The sequence below is a fragment of the Vidua chalybeata genome, chromosome 5 (assembly GCF_026979565.1).
Source record: "Vidua chalybeata isolate OUT-0048 chromosome 5, bVidCha1 merged haplotype, whole genome shotgun sequence".
In the NCBI taxonomy this organism is placed as follows: domain Eukaryota; kingdom Metazoa; phylum Chordata; class Aves; order Passeriformes; family Viduidae; genus Vidua; species Vidua chalybeata.
The window spans coordinates 23,294,331-23,309,323 of NC_071534.1; the positions used below are offsets into that span (position 1 = coordinate 23,294,331).

Consider the following 14,993-nt stretch of genomic DNA (forward strand, 5'->3'; position numbering starts at 1 on the left):
AAAGCAGGACATTGGTATTTTGAGACTAGCTGTTTGCACACAGCTGAATGTTTGTGTAAAGTTGGGTTGTAAGTAGGTTCAGGTTCAGTCAAGAGGCTGGTAACAAAGCAGTGGTAAAAGCAGCACTGGGGACTTTTCATTATTTCTATTAACATGTCATTTTTGTTTGTAGAATGAAATGTGTCTTGCCACACAACAGCTTTCGAAGCAGCTCCTTGCCTATGAAAAGCAGGTACGTTCAGCTTTGACATGACTTTCATTTCTTTTCTGCCTCAACACTTGTGAAGAAGTCTGTAAACTGTTTTCTGGAAGTGCTCAGGGCATTTGCTTTACTTGGTTTCATGTGAAGGAAGTTAAGAATTTCCCCAGCATGTTCAAGGGAGTTGGGTCATTTCTGAGTATCTTACAATAAGAAAATAACCAGATTAAAAAAAAAAAAAAAAAAAACAAAAAGGTACGGAATCTGAGTTAATAAATTTATGAAGATACAAGTCAGTTTGTTCCAGTTCTATGACTTTAAAATGAGTATAATAAGAATTAAGTGTTGTCCAGAATCCATTCATTTATCACAAGAAGAGCGGGGTAAAAGAATATATATTAATGAGTTTATACATTTATTTTTATCTGTTTATACATTTATTTTTATCATTTGTTGCATTTTGTAGAAATATTCATTAGATTTGTAGTAAAACATACATTGTATTTTATATGTATCTTTATTGATTTATGGACCAAATGTGTGTTTCTATTTCCAGCATTTTGCCTTAGGTAAAGGAGATGAAGAAGTGATATCCACCCTCCATTATTTTTCAAAAGTTGTGGATGAGGTAATTTGAATTGCTAATACTCTCTTTTTACAATACAGAATATTAGTGTTTTTTCTTTGGGTCTCTCCTTATGATTCAGAGCCTTCCCACTGAAGGCTAGATTGTGCCTGAGTTTTAGATTAATTTAATTCTGGATAAAGAAGTTTGATACCACCCTTCCATAATGGTTAGAGCTGTTTCTGTGGCTTCATCCCATATTCTATATTCAGAGCAAGGTTGAATTTCCTAAGGGAACTTAAAGAGAGACTAAAACAGGACGTGTCATCCTTTTATATAATTCCCTATTAAAATGTCACATTTTTAAGCTTTAAACACTGCAGTTTGAGCCAAAACTTGCCAGGTATGGATGCAGGGCAGCTGTGAATTGGTCAAGTTGCAGTTTAGTTGCTGTGAGATCATTCAGAATCTAGAGATGTCTAGGGAAGGCTGCAGTACTGTGTGGTGAAGACAGTGAATCTGTGTGCAGTGAATACCCCCACGCCCTGGACGTTTCTGCAATGTACTGGGAGTGTTTGTAAATGCTTTTGTTAGACCTACCCCTATAACATTTCGATATGGCCTTGGTATCTAGGTCCTTGCTTAGGTTTCATTTGTCAAATCACTCTCTCTGCTATGAGCAGTGCTGTGCCATCAGAAAAGTCTGTTCTTTTTGGCCTACTTCCAACTTTGATTAAGAAGGCAAAAGGCTGTACTGCTGTTAGGGAGAGGAGAGAGGGTTGTGGGACAAAAAGTAAGTAAAAAATTTTAGAGCCCATGGATAACACTAAGGATGTAGTGAGAGGAATCCCAAAGGGTTTTTTTTAGGCTTTTCTTGCTGCAGGTGTGTTCTCGGGATACTAGAAAGGAGCATTTGTTATCACAAGTCATGTAATTGCTTATGTGAACTCCAAATAGATCAAAACAAGAACTTTCTCCTTCCCAGGTTCAAGAGAATGGTGCCATTTGGGGACAGAAAGCTGAAAGCCTCTGCTCAGTTCTCAGTCACATTTTCCCTCACAAGAACTTGCTTGATTCCTTGGCCTCCTTCTCTGTGTGTTAACTTCCCCTTGTGCCTGTTTCAGTTGTCTGTTCTATCAGTATTGAATTTATTGTCTCATGGGAAATCCTCAATTTATCCTTACCTGCATGAGGCTGCCTGGAGGTATCCAGGACACTGTCAGCAAACTGGCAGGATGTCACCTCCACATGTGGCACCCTCCTGATGCTCCAGCTGTCCTACCTGCTCCCATCTCACATTCTTAGCACGCCACTGTTGACATGAGAGCCTTGCCTGCCTTCATTCTAAATGGTGCCACACAGGAGCTTTAAAACAGCTGTATGCTGAAGTTTAGAAACACAAAAACAGGGAGTGGGGAACTGCTATGATGGTAAAATATTTGAATGGGACCTTTTGTTGCAGTTGCCACCTGTTGTGATTGTGTCCTAGTTAGCCCTTGTTCAAGGAAAGACACTTCCTTGTGTCTTCCACTGTGGTGGTGGGACTCTAACTCCATGGCATTAAGAGTTAACAAAAACAGGTTAATAAAGGATAATTACCATTTAAATACTATTGAGTTAAGCATTAGAATTAATGGTCAAGTGAACTGCCCTAATCTGTTATGTGGGAACTGAGAAGTTTTGGATCCTTAGGAAGTACCAGGCAGGAATGAAGCATTTAGGGAGACATCCCCATCTGTCTCAGATACCTTGAGAAGTATATTTCAAGCATTGAAGTACATTATATCCACTGGACACAAATGGATGGTGTGTTGGGATGTTCTCTGTGGTCTGGGTTTTTTATTTACATCGTGTCTTAGAATAATTCTCTGTTTCAGCTCAATATTCTTCATTCTGAACTGGCAAAACAGCTTGCAGATACAATGGTTCTCCCAATAATACAATTTCGAGAAAAAGATCTCACAGGTAAATTTTATTCTAAGCTTCAATTTTCCTTATATGCTCCTTGTTTATTTCATCATAAACTGAGATGTAATGCCATGTATTAATTTGTTCTTCAATGATTCACAGAAAAGTTTGTGGGGTTTTTTTCTGCTACAGAATTTCATTGACAGGTGCATGCTCTTACTCAGACAAAACCAGTTCAAGTTCACCACGTAACATTTTATGCACCATATGGTGCAAATTTAAAAATACACAGCTTTGTTCTTTGTTGGGTCACTGTGCTTTTATACCAGTGTAATTTCACTGATGTCACTGAAGTTAAATTGCCAGAAGGGAAATTTAGCAGTGAATTGGGCTTGCAAACAGTTTATTCCACTTCAGGAGTTTGGGGCTGTTTAACAAACACAAGCAAGAATGTTGTTTTAACTAAAGAGAAGAGTATATTCCCTCCTTTTTAAGGAATCAGTCCTCTTTAAATCCTTGCCATGCAAAGGTAGTTCCATGCAAGTTACCTGATTTCACGAATTTGGGATTTCATTACTTAAACAGCAAGGCAGTAACAAAAACATTTGATGCAATTACAAAAGAAAAAAGCTCATATTCAAGGTCAAGGACAGTCTTACCTACTTATGCAACAGAAATGAGAGTTTTTGCAGCAGCATTTCTTTCTTTCTTTCTTTCTTTCTTTTTTTTTAAACCCACTGCTCATTTCAGTTGTCACAGTCCCACTTATGTTCTTCTTATAAACATCATTTTGATGTGAGACAAAATGACTACAGCAAAATAGCGGCTGGTTTAACTTCCTTATAGGATCTGATTGGAAATTGTGAGGACATGCAGGTGTCTATGCTAACAATACATTGTTTATCATACACTGTCAAATATAAAGCAGAATTTGGATGGTAAGATGTTAATGATATAAACACTTCCTCACCTTTTTCATGTGGCCCCCGAGATAGTAATTCTTTTTCCATATTTATGGATTTTTCTCTCTTGTTCATTAAAAAAGATACGAAAATGCATATGAAGCCTGCAACCAAAGCGTCAACTGCTGTATGACAAAAAATGAAAATTTCTTCAACTTCCTTGGATGTCAATGGTTTTTTTTTTTAATTCTATCCATCATTTTTTCTGATGCACTCTGTAGAACAGCATTTTTAGTAGAGACCTAGCCACGCTGGAATTTCATAGAGGGTTTAAACAAGGAAGCAAGGAAGAATAACTGTGTTACTGTTTTTACTTTTGATCCTGTTACATCTACACATTGAATATTGAAGAAACCTCTAAATACAAGTCAGTTACAAATGGAAAAATCTTCTGTCTTTCTGCATCTGACTCATAATGAAGCATTCTGGGGGAAAAAAGGTGGAGTGAAACTGATTAATGAGTGGGATGTTAAAAATAATCAGAGACCATGATGACATCCTACAATTTCCCCTTGGTATTTTCACAGTTGCATAATGTCTGTTCATGTAAATGTGCTTTCTTTGTAGCTTTTTGAGAGAGTTTTTGCCAGCATATGTTGGTGGGGGCACTAAGAGTAGCTTGTGCCCAACACTTGTGAAGTTACATTGCCTGTTTAGTCTGTCTTCTCCCTACCTGTATCAGAATCTCATGGCCAGTGTTTGTAATGCAAGCATCATACCCAGCAGTCAAGTGTGTTAGATAAGGATTTCTTTTCACAGAGCAGCTTAGCAAATGTGTTCCACAGTGAGGGAGGTTCATGTACAGGAAAAAGGCTTTAGTTCATACATCTGTGGGTCTTAAATTTCTCAGTATCACATAAGCACTGTCAGGTTGTTCAGAACGGCTGATCTTGTATGATAGTGGTGGGCCTTTTGTCAGAACAAACATACTGAAATGGTGCTTCTTTGGAGAAATGACATGGGCAGATAAGGCATCTTTCTCAGAGTGACAGCTTGCTCAATAAAATAAACTCACTCCACCCTTAATTAGCTATCCACCTTTTCATTTCTCTAGCAGCTGATCTGGTTTAGCATTTTCAAGATAAGCACAATGTATACATCTCTGCTGTGGAAGGGCTGGAGTGACTTGGGCAGTAAATATGCCATAAATGGTCTCAGTTGAACAAAGTGTTAACAACTGGTTTTACTTTGAATATTTGATTTCTCTTTTCCAGAAGTAAGCACACTGAAGGATCTCTTTGGCCTTGCTAGCAATGGTATGTGTCCCTTTTTTGTTTCTATTCATATGCAGCTGTTAGAGCAAAGAAGACATGTGTAATCTGTGCACATACACATCACATTTCTTAAAAAAAAATAATATTCCTTGTCTACAGAACATGACGTGTCCATGGCAAAGTATAGCAGGTTACCGAAAAGGAAAGAAAATGAAAAGGTAAAAAATGTGAAAGGGAAAATAGAATGTTTTCATCAGCCATTCTGTCTGCATCCTTGTTCATTGTGAACTTTGGAGAGTTCATTGCTTAAATTCACAATAGCTCAAGAATACTTGTGATTTCTTTTCTAAGCAGACACAAAGCTTTTAAACATCAACTCAGCACTTACACCTGTTTTCTCCAAGTTAGGCAAGTGATGAAATATTGTGCTCAACTAGAGCCCTTCAGATCCATGGAAGCTTTTCAGATAGAGGTAATCCAAGTGACTATAAATAGCTTTGTATAGGCCTAGTGTTGTACAGCTGAGGTGGTGATGCAGTATCACTGAGCACAATTAATTGTGAGCTGCCATGAAGCCTTGTGTCTGCTGTTCCTAAAGCACTGCATTTCTTCGCATGTACCTTCCTGTGCAATTACTCTATATGGCCTGTCATTCCACTTAACAATGCACATAACTCTCTTTGGTGGGATTGCTCTACATTCCTCCTTCTTTGCCCACTGGACTGAAAATACATCCCTTTGTCAAAAAGTATATGGCTGGCCTTGTCCTGAGAGTGAATCTGTTCTACAGGATGGTTCTTGAAAGGAAATGCCTTACAGAGCACAATGTGATATAGCATACTGTGAATTATTCACCTCTATGTTCTGCGCTTGCAGACTTGTTTTGTGATCTCAGCTGCAAATAAATTTCTTGCACAGAGATCTGATCCAGATTTTTAGTGGTAGTAGTTACATAGTTTGTAGTCACAGGGACTCCCCAAATGCTTAAGGATCATGACAGAGAAGGGCTTGAAGTACTTGCTTTGGGTTTTCGATTTGCTTTGTTTGTTTCTCATCCTTCATTTTAACCTGGAGAAGTTCTGTAATGAGAGTGATTTTAAAATAACTTGAAGATGATCAGTAAATACATCCATATACACAATAACACTCTGTCAACCTCTCTATCATTTTTTGATCAGCTTAAGGCAGAAGTGGCAAAAGAAGTGGCAAATGCAAGAAGAAAGCAGCACCTTTCATCCTTGCAATATTACTGTGCCCTGAATGCTCTGCAGTACAGGAAGAGAGTGGCTATGATGGAACCTATGCTAGGATATACACGAGGACAGGTATTGACAGTAAAGTGTCTGTATCACTTAGACATGTTCCTGGGAAAGGTAAAACCTTGTGGTTCTGGATTTATTTTGAGACCTGACAAGTTACAGTGAGGGTGGGGGAGAAACAATTTGCATTCAGCTTGCCTAGATTCTAACAACAGATTTTGTTTGTGGCAGATAGTTGAATGTTTAGAGATTCAGGAAAGACACTAATGAAAAGAAAATCCAATGCACTTATATGCAAAATCAGCCTAGGGTTAGTTTTTTCACAGCTGAGCTAAATGCAGTAGCATTTACTTCCACTGTTTACTCAGCCTGCACAAACTCTCCTATGTAGCAGTTCCCTTCCTGGCACATAATGTTCAGCATACTGATGAGGAGTGTGCACGATGAGGAACAGAGCATGCTCTGGAGAGCTGGAAGGACAGAACAGTAGAGAGGATTGAGCATAAGGCTGGAAAAATCCTTTTTCTAATTTTTATTCTAACAGCAATTTGATAGAACATTCTCAAGTCTGGTAGTCTGACCCTCCAGGATATCAGGAGGATCAACAAACCAGTATTATCACAGCACTTGATTCTCACTATCACCCATTTTAAGGGTCTTTGATTTTGATGAAAGAAAGTGTCTGGAAAATGAGAATTGGGCTATGAAAAGAGGAAAAGTGGATGTGATGCTCTGTTTGAGGTTGTAGTGTGGCTCATCATCATCTACATCATCTTGTCCTTTGCAGTCCATGTGCCTCATTTAAAATAGGTAGTAAATGAGGATTCAGTCACTTTAGCCACCACGGGAGTTCACACTGCTTCTCTGCTGTAATTATCCTAAGTGAAAGAACTGGACTGGTTTCCTTTACTGGAAGCCAAACAGAACTTTCTTTCCCTGTACTTCATCTGGCAAAACTGCCTTATCTCAGTGCTTTATACAGGGAAGTCTCAGGTTGTCATGGGAATGACTGAATAACCAGAATCCAGTTGATGCTTAAATACTGTGAACTGCCTTTCAGCACAAATACGTATTTTCTTAATTAATTACTCAAACACGTGTCTTCAGTTTCACATTTCCAACCAATGAGCAGGTCAAAAGGAAATTTTGGAAGAAGCAATGGATAATAGAGGGTTCACTTGACTGAAAACTGGCATCAACATTTATCATCAGTGGAATTTACAGCTCTTTCCTCCTGAAGCAGGCTTCAGAAATAGAATAGGTGAATCATTCTTTAGGAGGGCATTCTTTCTCTCCTTTGTAAAGGGAGGCTCTGGTCTATGACATGGTTGCAGAAATCTGAATCTTGGGAATCCTAGGTCCCAAGGTTAGAAAAAGGGAGTGCAATCACAAGTAAAAGTGGATGAAATAACTAATAAATTGCTTAACATCCAAGAATTTCTTTTACATCTCTTCCCAGAGTAGATCACTGATTTTTATGTGTTTAATTAATTGCACACACATCCTGTCTGTATCCATGTTTCATGCAGTTGCTAGTAGGCTCTAATGATGACTGTGCCCTGCAGCAGATAATACAAGATCAAGTCTACACCAAGTGCTTTACTATGTCGTGTGCCTGCTGAGCCATACCAGCTAAGAGAATTAATCTTTTTTCCCATAATGTGTACTTTGGCCCTAGTAGCTTTTTTTTTTAGCTCCTTCAGTAGAACAAAACCCATGGTAAAACTGTAGTTGATACAACCAATTGCCCTGAAGGATTCTGCAAGCACAGCAACACTTTCCTGACTGACTTTGTTACAGCACTTTGAAAATTTACATGCTGGAGTTGGTAGTTCAGGTTGGACTGCTAAATCTGATGGATGATTTGTGTCCCATTCCCTTTGATAGGGTGGCATTGCATACATCCTGACACCATGACCCCCAGCCCTGCCCAATGCTAGTGTGGGAGAAGCTACCTGTTCCCTTATTTGAGTCATTTGGCAAGTTCTTGGGAAACCTACCTGTCAGCAGCCAGCAGCTTATCTGTGTGTGAAAGGGTGGAGAGTTGCAAAAGTGGGAAGTAGCAAGAAAGGCAACGCAGCTGTTTTGCCCATGTGTTTGATCACCCGCCAAAAGTTGCAGTCATAATGGGAGCACTGTTAACACTCCCACAATCTGCTACTTGTCTGCCAAAGCCAAGAGAACCTTCAGTGCCCTTTTTCTTGGTATTTTTCAGATCAACTTCTTTAAGAAAGGAGCAGAGATGTTTTCCAAAAGGATGGACAGCTTTTTGTCATCTGTTTCAGACATGGTTCAGAGGTAACCTAGTGCTTTTGTTTGCTTTTGTCATTCCATTGGAGTCCGAGCAGTAGCGCTCTAACCTTCAGCACATACCAGAGAGTGCCTCTTTTTCTTTCTTTCATGCTTACATTGCATTGTTGGGCATAGTTTGTTGAAGCAACAGATAGAAAGGAAATGTTTGTACATGGAAAAGAAAATGCTGTCTGTACACAAAAGAGAGTATTTTTACAGTATAGTCAGAAGCCATATACTGTAAAGTGTTCACATGCTTTCTTACACCCCTGTGTCTCTTCATGAACAGGAAAGCATGGAGTTTGGGCTAGAAACTGGTTAACAGTGTTAATATAATAAACTTAACGTGCTTTCTGAAGTACAGGCATTTATATTTACAAGGTCTTCTGTAATAATACAGCAACAATAACCCATTAACCTCTCAAATAAGGATTTAGGGCCTAAAGTGTTTGATGGTGTAGCTACACAAGGCAAACAAAACTCTTTACCCTAGGGAACATATACATTGCATCCAGTGTAGACTGTATTAATCCACTGAGTTCAACGTATTTTGACTAAGTTTTAAATTTCAATAAACTGCTTTTGTACTCCTAATTATGTGATAATTTTTCTTACACCTCCCCTCCACATCCTCTACTTGTAGTGAAGAATTTCTTTATAATTAAGTACCTGTAAATGTAAACTTTACACTTGAAATGTAAGCATAATAGAATATTATTCATAGAATGATAAAATGTTAAGGGATTGGAATGGACCATAAAGAGAATATAGGCCCAGCTGAGTCCTTGACTTTAATCCTTCATTCCTTTCATATCAAGCTGTAGCCAAATCATTACTTATTCTCACTCTAGTGCCATTTTAAATAATGCATACTTGTTAATTTGAGAACCATGCTACAAACAAGTGCTCTTTACGGTAGATTATTTCACTAAATTATTCTTTATTCTCTCTACTTTTATATTTATATATTTTTGCACACTCACTTGGGAAATAAATCCCTCTACACAGTCTACACATCATTTGTACAGACTGGAGGACTGTACAGATTTTAAATGCCATTGAAATAGTGTCTTTTGTTTAATAAGTCTGGAGCATCTTACTTGTGTCTTACAGGCACAGGGAGGATCCTGCCATTGGATCCTCACCATAGAATAAGCCCTTGTTTTCCACAGTCAGATGAATTTGAGTTCTGGACAATGTACAGTAGTAAATGGAAACAAAAATGGGCTGCTCAATTATTTTGCTGAGTCTGGTTTTTGTGTTTAAAGTCTGTCACACAGTAAAGCTTGGAAGTCCAACTCAAATGTAACTAGTAAAAGAGTGTGATGTCTGTGGAAAAACCAAAAGAGAAGCTTGTAGAATTCTGAATGGCACTGTGCTGCACAGATTTACTGACACAGGACAGGGTTTCATGACTTCAGTTTGCACAGACACTGAAAACTGTGCTGCCCACTCCTTCCTTAGTGCTGGGGATCACAAGGCCTCAGTGAGTCAGATCTGCTTGCTAGTCAAGCTAAAAGCTTTTCACTTGTCGTATTTATTTTTTGGAACAACACGCTTATGTGACCTATTGTGCAGCTACAGAATTTCAGTGGTATTTAAAAGCATTTTCATTTATACAGTGAATATTGCTAATGGTGTAAAAACACAGGAGATATCTACACCAACACATTATCAGTGACCACTTGGCCTAATTGACACAAATGCATATAACTTCAGAATTGTCAGCACTTTTCCTCCTGCCTTGGAGATGGGAGAAGCACATCTTAGGAAGAGGAATACAGCCTCAGAAACCATTAAGGTGCCAGGGAGATTTTGTCAGAAGCATTTTGTGGTGCAACAAAAATGACAGATCAAAAGATTGATTGAAATAACACTGAGATGAAAACTAACAGCATAGTTCCATTGCATTTAAAAATGGAATTTAAATAATTCTTATTTTGACATTCAGTGATGGAGTGGAAAGGCATTAGCTTGCAAATGTGGTCTAATTTAATTCAGATCTGATGTTTTTGGCATCACACCAAAGCAGAACACAGTATTATAAGCAAAAAATTAAAACTAAAGTGAGACTTGAGCTATAGGTTTTGCTGCTGTATTGTTCTGAATTAATGAAAATCCATGACCAGTTAATAGTTGGTGTCAAGGCAGGAATTCCTGTGTGTTACAGCCTTGGAGGCATTAGACAAAGTTCTGAGAAAGCCAAGAGATCCTCTAGTACAGCCTGCTCTGAACTATGCCATTATACTAGGGCATTGTCTGTATGTGTTCAGCAGTGTAAATTCATAGAAGCGTTACTTTTAAAAGCTGTCTCTCAAAAAATAAACTTAACTCTTCTTTCTCAACAAGTCCCAACATTTCTCATGTGCTCATTTCGGTATCACAAAACAGTATTTCCTATAAAGTCTATTTGAAAAACAAATTTCATCTTTGCACTACTCTCCAAGGTAATCTCAGATGGTATTTTTGTTCATTTTGGCTTACAGATGTTACCTGGTATAAATGGCTAATGATGGCTTTGGGGGTTTTGTTTTTGTTTTTTTTTTTTTTTTTTTTTTTTTTTTTTTGGGTTTGTTTTTTTTTTTTGTTTTTGTTTTGTTTTGGTGTTTTTTTGTTTTGTTTTTTTGTTTGTTTTGGTTTTGTTTTTTTCCAGCATACAGGGAGAGCTGGATGCTGAAGCTGAAAAAATGAGAATATCCCAGCAGGATTTAATTGCAGTTAATGAATCTGTTTACACACCAGATTCTGATGTAACTTCACCTGCCATCAATAGAAATCTCATCCAGAAGGCTGGCTACCTTAATCTTAGAAAGTAAGAACTTTGTTGTTATCTGCTGGTTTGTTTAGTGGCTACATTTTTCGGGGGAGAGTCATAAGGACTCCTCATGTACTGATGTTTGAGAGCCTTAAATCAGTTTGGTAGCTCTACTTTTCATCCTCTGAGTTCCTCTGTCATCTTTGGAAATGTGTTTTTGAAGCTTTAACCAAATTAAAGGCATTTGAGACTATTTTTCTGAAAACAGAATTTTGCTTCTGATTGAACATACCTACAGGAAAAATTTCCTGCATTCAAATGCTTCTAAAACTTAGAAGCTGATGAGACTGGGTTCAGATTGTTCCCAGATCTTAAAGGAGACATGGTGTTTACAAAAGTAGCTATATTTTGTAGTTAGTGCATGTTTTCATAAATGACCTCTTTTACATAAATAAAGGCTTTATGGACAATGCAAGTTTGTAACTTTGAATATGTATCATATGTAGAATTATCTCTGCAGATTTTACACATAAAATTTTCCATAAACTTCCACAGATGTTAGGTATATTGGTAGCATATAATAACCCTATTTATGTGATTGATTAAATATCAGTTTATTATTTTGTTTATCCAGTAATTTTTTTCTTTGCGAGTGTACATCTAGTAATTTCTCTTACTATTCCAAAAGCTGCATTACACTATAATAGGACTCTATAGCTAAGAAAGAGATGGACTCTGAGATACTACTGCAGTAGATACATTTTTATATTATAATTCCTTGTGCTGAAACTGCTCATAGTATTTCATGTCAGTTACTCAATACTCTTTCATTCTTAGCTAGAAGATACGATTTTTAACTTGGATGTTTGGAATTAATTTATCAGCTTTCATTAAGGATTAGTTTCTGTTAGGAACAGGTGTTGCTTTTTCTTCTTAACAGAGACCCATCATTAAAAAAAATGCCAGGGTGAACATAAAGTTCTGATTAGCATCAGGATGTCTTTGCAGTTTCATACCTGTTACTTCTAAAGAGTAATGAGTCTCTATCACTGCATTGTCTCATCAGTAAAACAGGTCTGGTGACTACAACTTGGGAAAGACTCTATTTCTTCACTCAAGGTGGCAACTTGATGTGTCAGCCAAGGGGAGCAGTAGCTGGAGGATTGATTCAGGATCTGGATAACTGCTCTGTTATGGCTGTGGACTGTGAAGACAGAAGATACTGCTTTCAGATCACCACTCCTACAGGCAAAGCGTATGAGACAGGTTTTGTTTGAGGACACCCAGTCACACCTACCCCTTCAGATGCTCTTTCCTGTAAAACTTGCTTGGTGTAGTAGTAAGCTTTTCTGGGTTTCCAGAAGGGTGTTTCCAAATTAAAAGCATATTCCTTCCAAACCTCCTCCACAAGTGCCTGAATGGCACATGTGGTGTCTTTTAGCTGCAGCTTATTCATGACTCTTGTTCCTGTGGTAGTTAATAGATGTAAAGCATGGTGGTATTACTATAAGCACTGCAGTCAAACAGTCCTGATGTCCACTGTTAGCACTTATACACTGTGTTTATATTTTAGGGGTATAACCCTTCAAGCAGAAAGCAAGAAAGAATACGAGGAGGTAAAACTATTTTCTTTTAAGTTATTATTCTTGCATACAAGTGAGCTTGAAGACCTCAATTTCATTTTTCCCTTCCAGTGGATATGTGCCATCAACAACATCTCCAGACAGATCTATCTCACTGACAATCCAGAGGTGAGAGCTTGTTTCCATCTTTCAGACCATTCTTTCAACTTGCTCTCCCATTATTCTTCAACATGATAAGGTAAACTACATGTCTAAAAGAGCTGTTTTGTCTTGTTTTCTTAGGCAGCTGCAATCAAATTAAATCAGACAGCCCTGCAAGCAGTGACTCCCATTACCAGCTTGGGAAAAAAACATGAAGTTCAGCACGCCCGGTAACATTCTTTCTTGCATGGAGCAGGGACTGTGTGCAGTTGTATTGAGCCTGGGGCTGTGGGGTCTTAAGAAGATTTTGGGGTTGTCACTGAGAAGTGTAGACACAAGTCCAGGTCTCTGCTGGTAATGCAGCTGTGAATATGGACAGGCAGGGAGACAAACGGGCACCTATTGCTGAAAGTCAGCCCAGGCTCAGAGTTGATCTACATTCAGGTTTAATATACCAATGTTTAGTTTTGTCCTAAATAATACTGGGTTAAAAAAAATATTTTATTTTAGTTCTCAGTAACAGGTAAATAGGAAAATACCTTATGTGTCTGCACAGTGGTTCAATCCTGCTTTGGATTTTTGAATAATCTTGTCTCCCTTCCAGAACAAAGGTAGGGTGTCACTGATGGATAGAAACATAATTTTTTTTTACATTTGCACTTCAGCCAGACTGTAAAGAATATGGAAAATGACAAAATAATTCCCAGTGGATCAGCTGGCATTCAAGACTCCACACAACTCATTGCTCCTGGAACACCAATTCAATTTGATATCGTACTGCCTGCCATGGAATTTCTGGACCAGAACAGAGGTGGCAGGTATGGCCAGAGTCAGTGATCCATCACTGTAACAGTGTGATTTCAGGCAAGATGAAGTATTGCAGCATCTGTTAGTGGTGATGACCAGAATCTGTAATTCAAGTTTTAATTCTTATTTCTCAGGCGTGCAAACCCATTTGGGGAATCTGAAGACACCAGCAAAGATGAGGAGGAAGGTCAGTGCTTCTTTCATCCAGATAAAATCAGTCATTTTAGCTACCCAGTGTCCCTTAAGAAAAGCTCCTGACACCATGGAGCAGAAGTAACAGATCCATAGTAAAGTGACCTTCCTGTACTAGCATATGTAGGGCTTAGCCCTGGCTGTTCTCTTTCCCTGTGCCTGGAACCCACAGCCCTGTCAGAAAACTGCTGTCTGAACCAAAGCAGTACTTCCTGCTCTGAACATTCACCTTGCTTTTCCTTGCTCATCACTGGCCATAAATGGAGCCTGATCAATGGCTTTGCTGCATAATGGCTGCTTAGTTGTCATTAAATCTTCTAGTGACAGTCAAGGAGCAAGGAAGGATTTGGTGAAAACCTCACTGGGCCCAGCTGCATGGAAGGTCAGAAGGACATAGAAGAAAGGGAAGAATGTACAGGCGTAATGGAAGCCAAGGCTTGTGCATGGTCCTAAATTCATCACAGTTTATGTGCACCCAATAGCAAAATAGGCCAGAGAATTTTACGAGCTAATCAATTGAAGCATAAAGGACCAGTCACACTTTTAAAGCTTCCAGGCAACTGCAGTAACTTCCTTCCCCACCTCCACACTGCTGCCTGTTCACACAGTTTGAAACTGGGTCAGGACACTGTGTGACTCATGGCAAAAAGCCACCACTCATGACGGTCACCAACCACAGGCTTACTGTTGAATATCCAAAGTGAATAAAGTAATTCCATTGAGACCTTGAGCTACTGGAAAGTTGAAGCAGCACAGTGAAGGAAGTCATGGCTTTTCTCTTGCAGACTCCCTGCTGCAGCAGATGTTCGTGGTTCGGTTTTTAGGGTCCATGGCGGTTCAGTCCGATGAGACGTGCGAGGTGATTTATGAAGCCATGAGACAAGTGCTGGCTGCTCGGGCCATTCACAACATCTTCCGCATGACTGAATCCCACCTCATGGTCACCAGCAAGAACCTGAGGTACTGTAGAAGCCTTAACTTGTCAATATTCTGTTCTCTTCATACAATTTGTGATTTATTATGTATTGTTGGATTTGTTTTCCTAAGGCACACAACCTTTGAGGAAACAAGATCCCAAGAGTCACTTTACCTAGAAAGAAATGTCTCTTTTCTTAT

At 38.7% G+C, this 14,993-nt stretch overlaps 1 protein-coding gene across 1 annotated transcript in view; it reads left to right on the forward strand.

Annotated features, from left to right (window-relative positions):
* APPL2 (adaptor protein, phosphotyrosine interacting with PH domain and leucine zipper 2) overlaps positions 1–14,993 on the forward strand; it is a 33,662-nt gene that overhangs the window by 14,872 nt on the left and 3,797 nt on the right. The window contains exons 3-17 of the mRNA XM_053942268.1: positions 173–232; positions 756–827; positions 2,642–2,729; positions 4,849–4,890; positions 5,008–5,066; positions 6,027–6,173; positions 8,323–8,405; positions 11,053–11,211; positions 12,221–12,409; positions 12,728–12,770; positions 12,849–12,905; positions 13,020–13,108; positions 13,544–13,696; positions 13,820–13,872; positions 14,663–14,837. Coding sequence (XP_053798243.1) covers positions 173–232; positions 756–827; positions 2,642–2,729; positions 4,849–4,890; positions 5,008–5,066; positions 6,027–6,173; positions 8,323–8,405; positions 11,053–11,211; positions 12,221–12,409; positions 12,728–12,770; positions 12,849–12,905; positions 13,020–13,108; positions 13,544–13,696; positions 13,820–13,872; positions 14,663–14,837 — 1,469 coding nt within the window. The remainder of the gene's footprint in view (positions 1–172; positions 233–755; positions 828–2,641; positions 2,730–4,848; positions 4,891–5,007; positions 5,067–6,026; positions 6,174–8,322; positions 8,406–11,052; positions 11,212–12,220; positions 12,410–12,727; positions 12,771–12,848; positions 12,906–13,019; positions 13,109–13,543; positions 13,697–13,819; positions 13,873–14,662; positions 14,838–14,993) is intronic.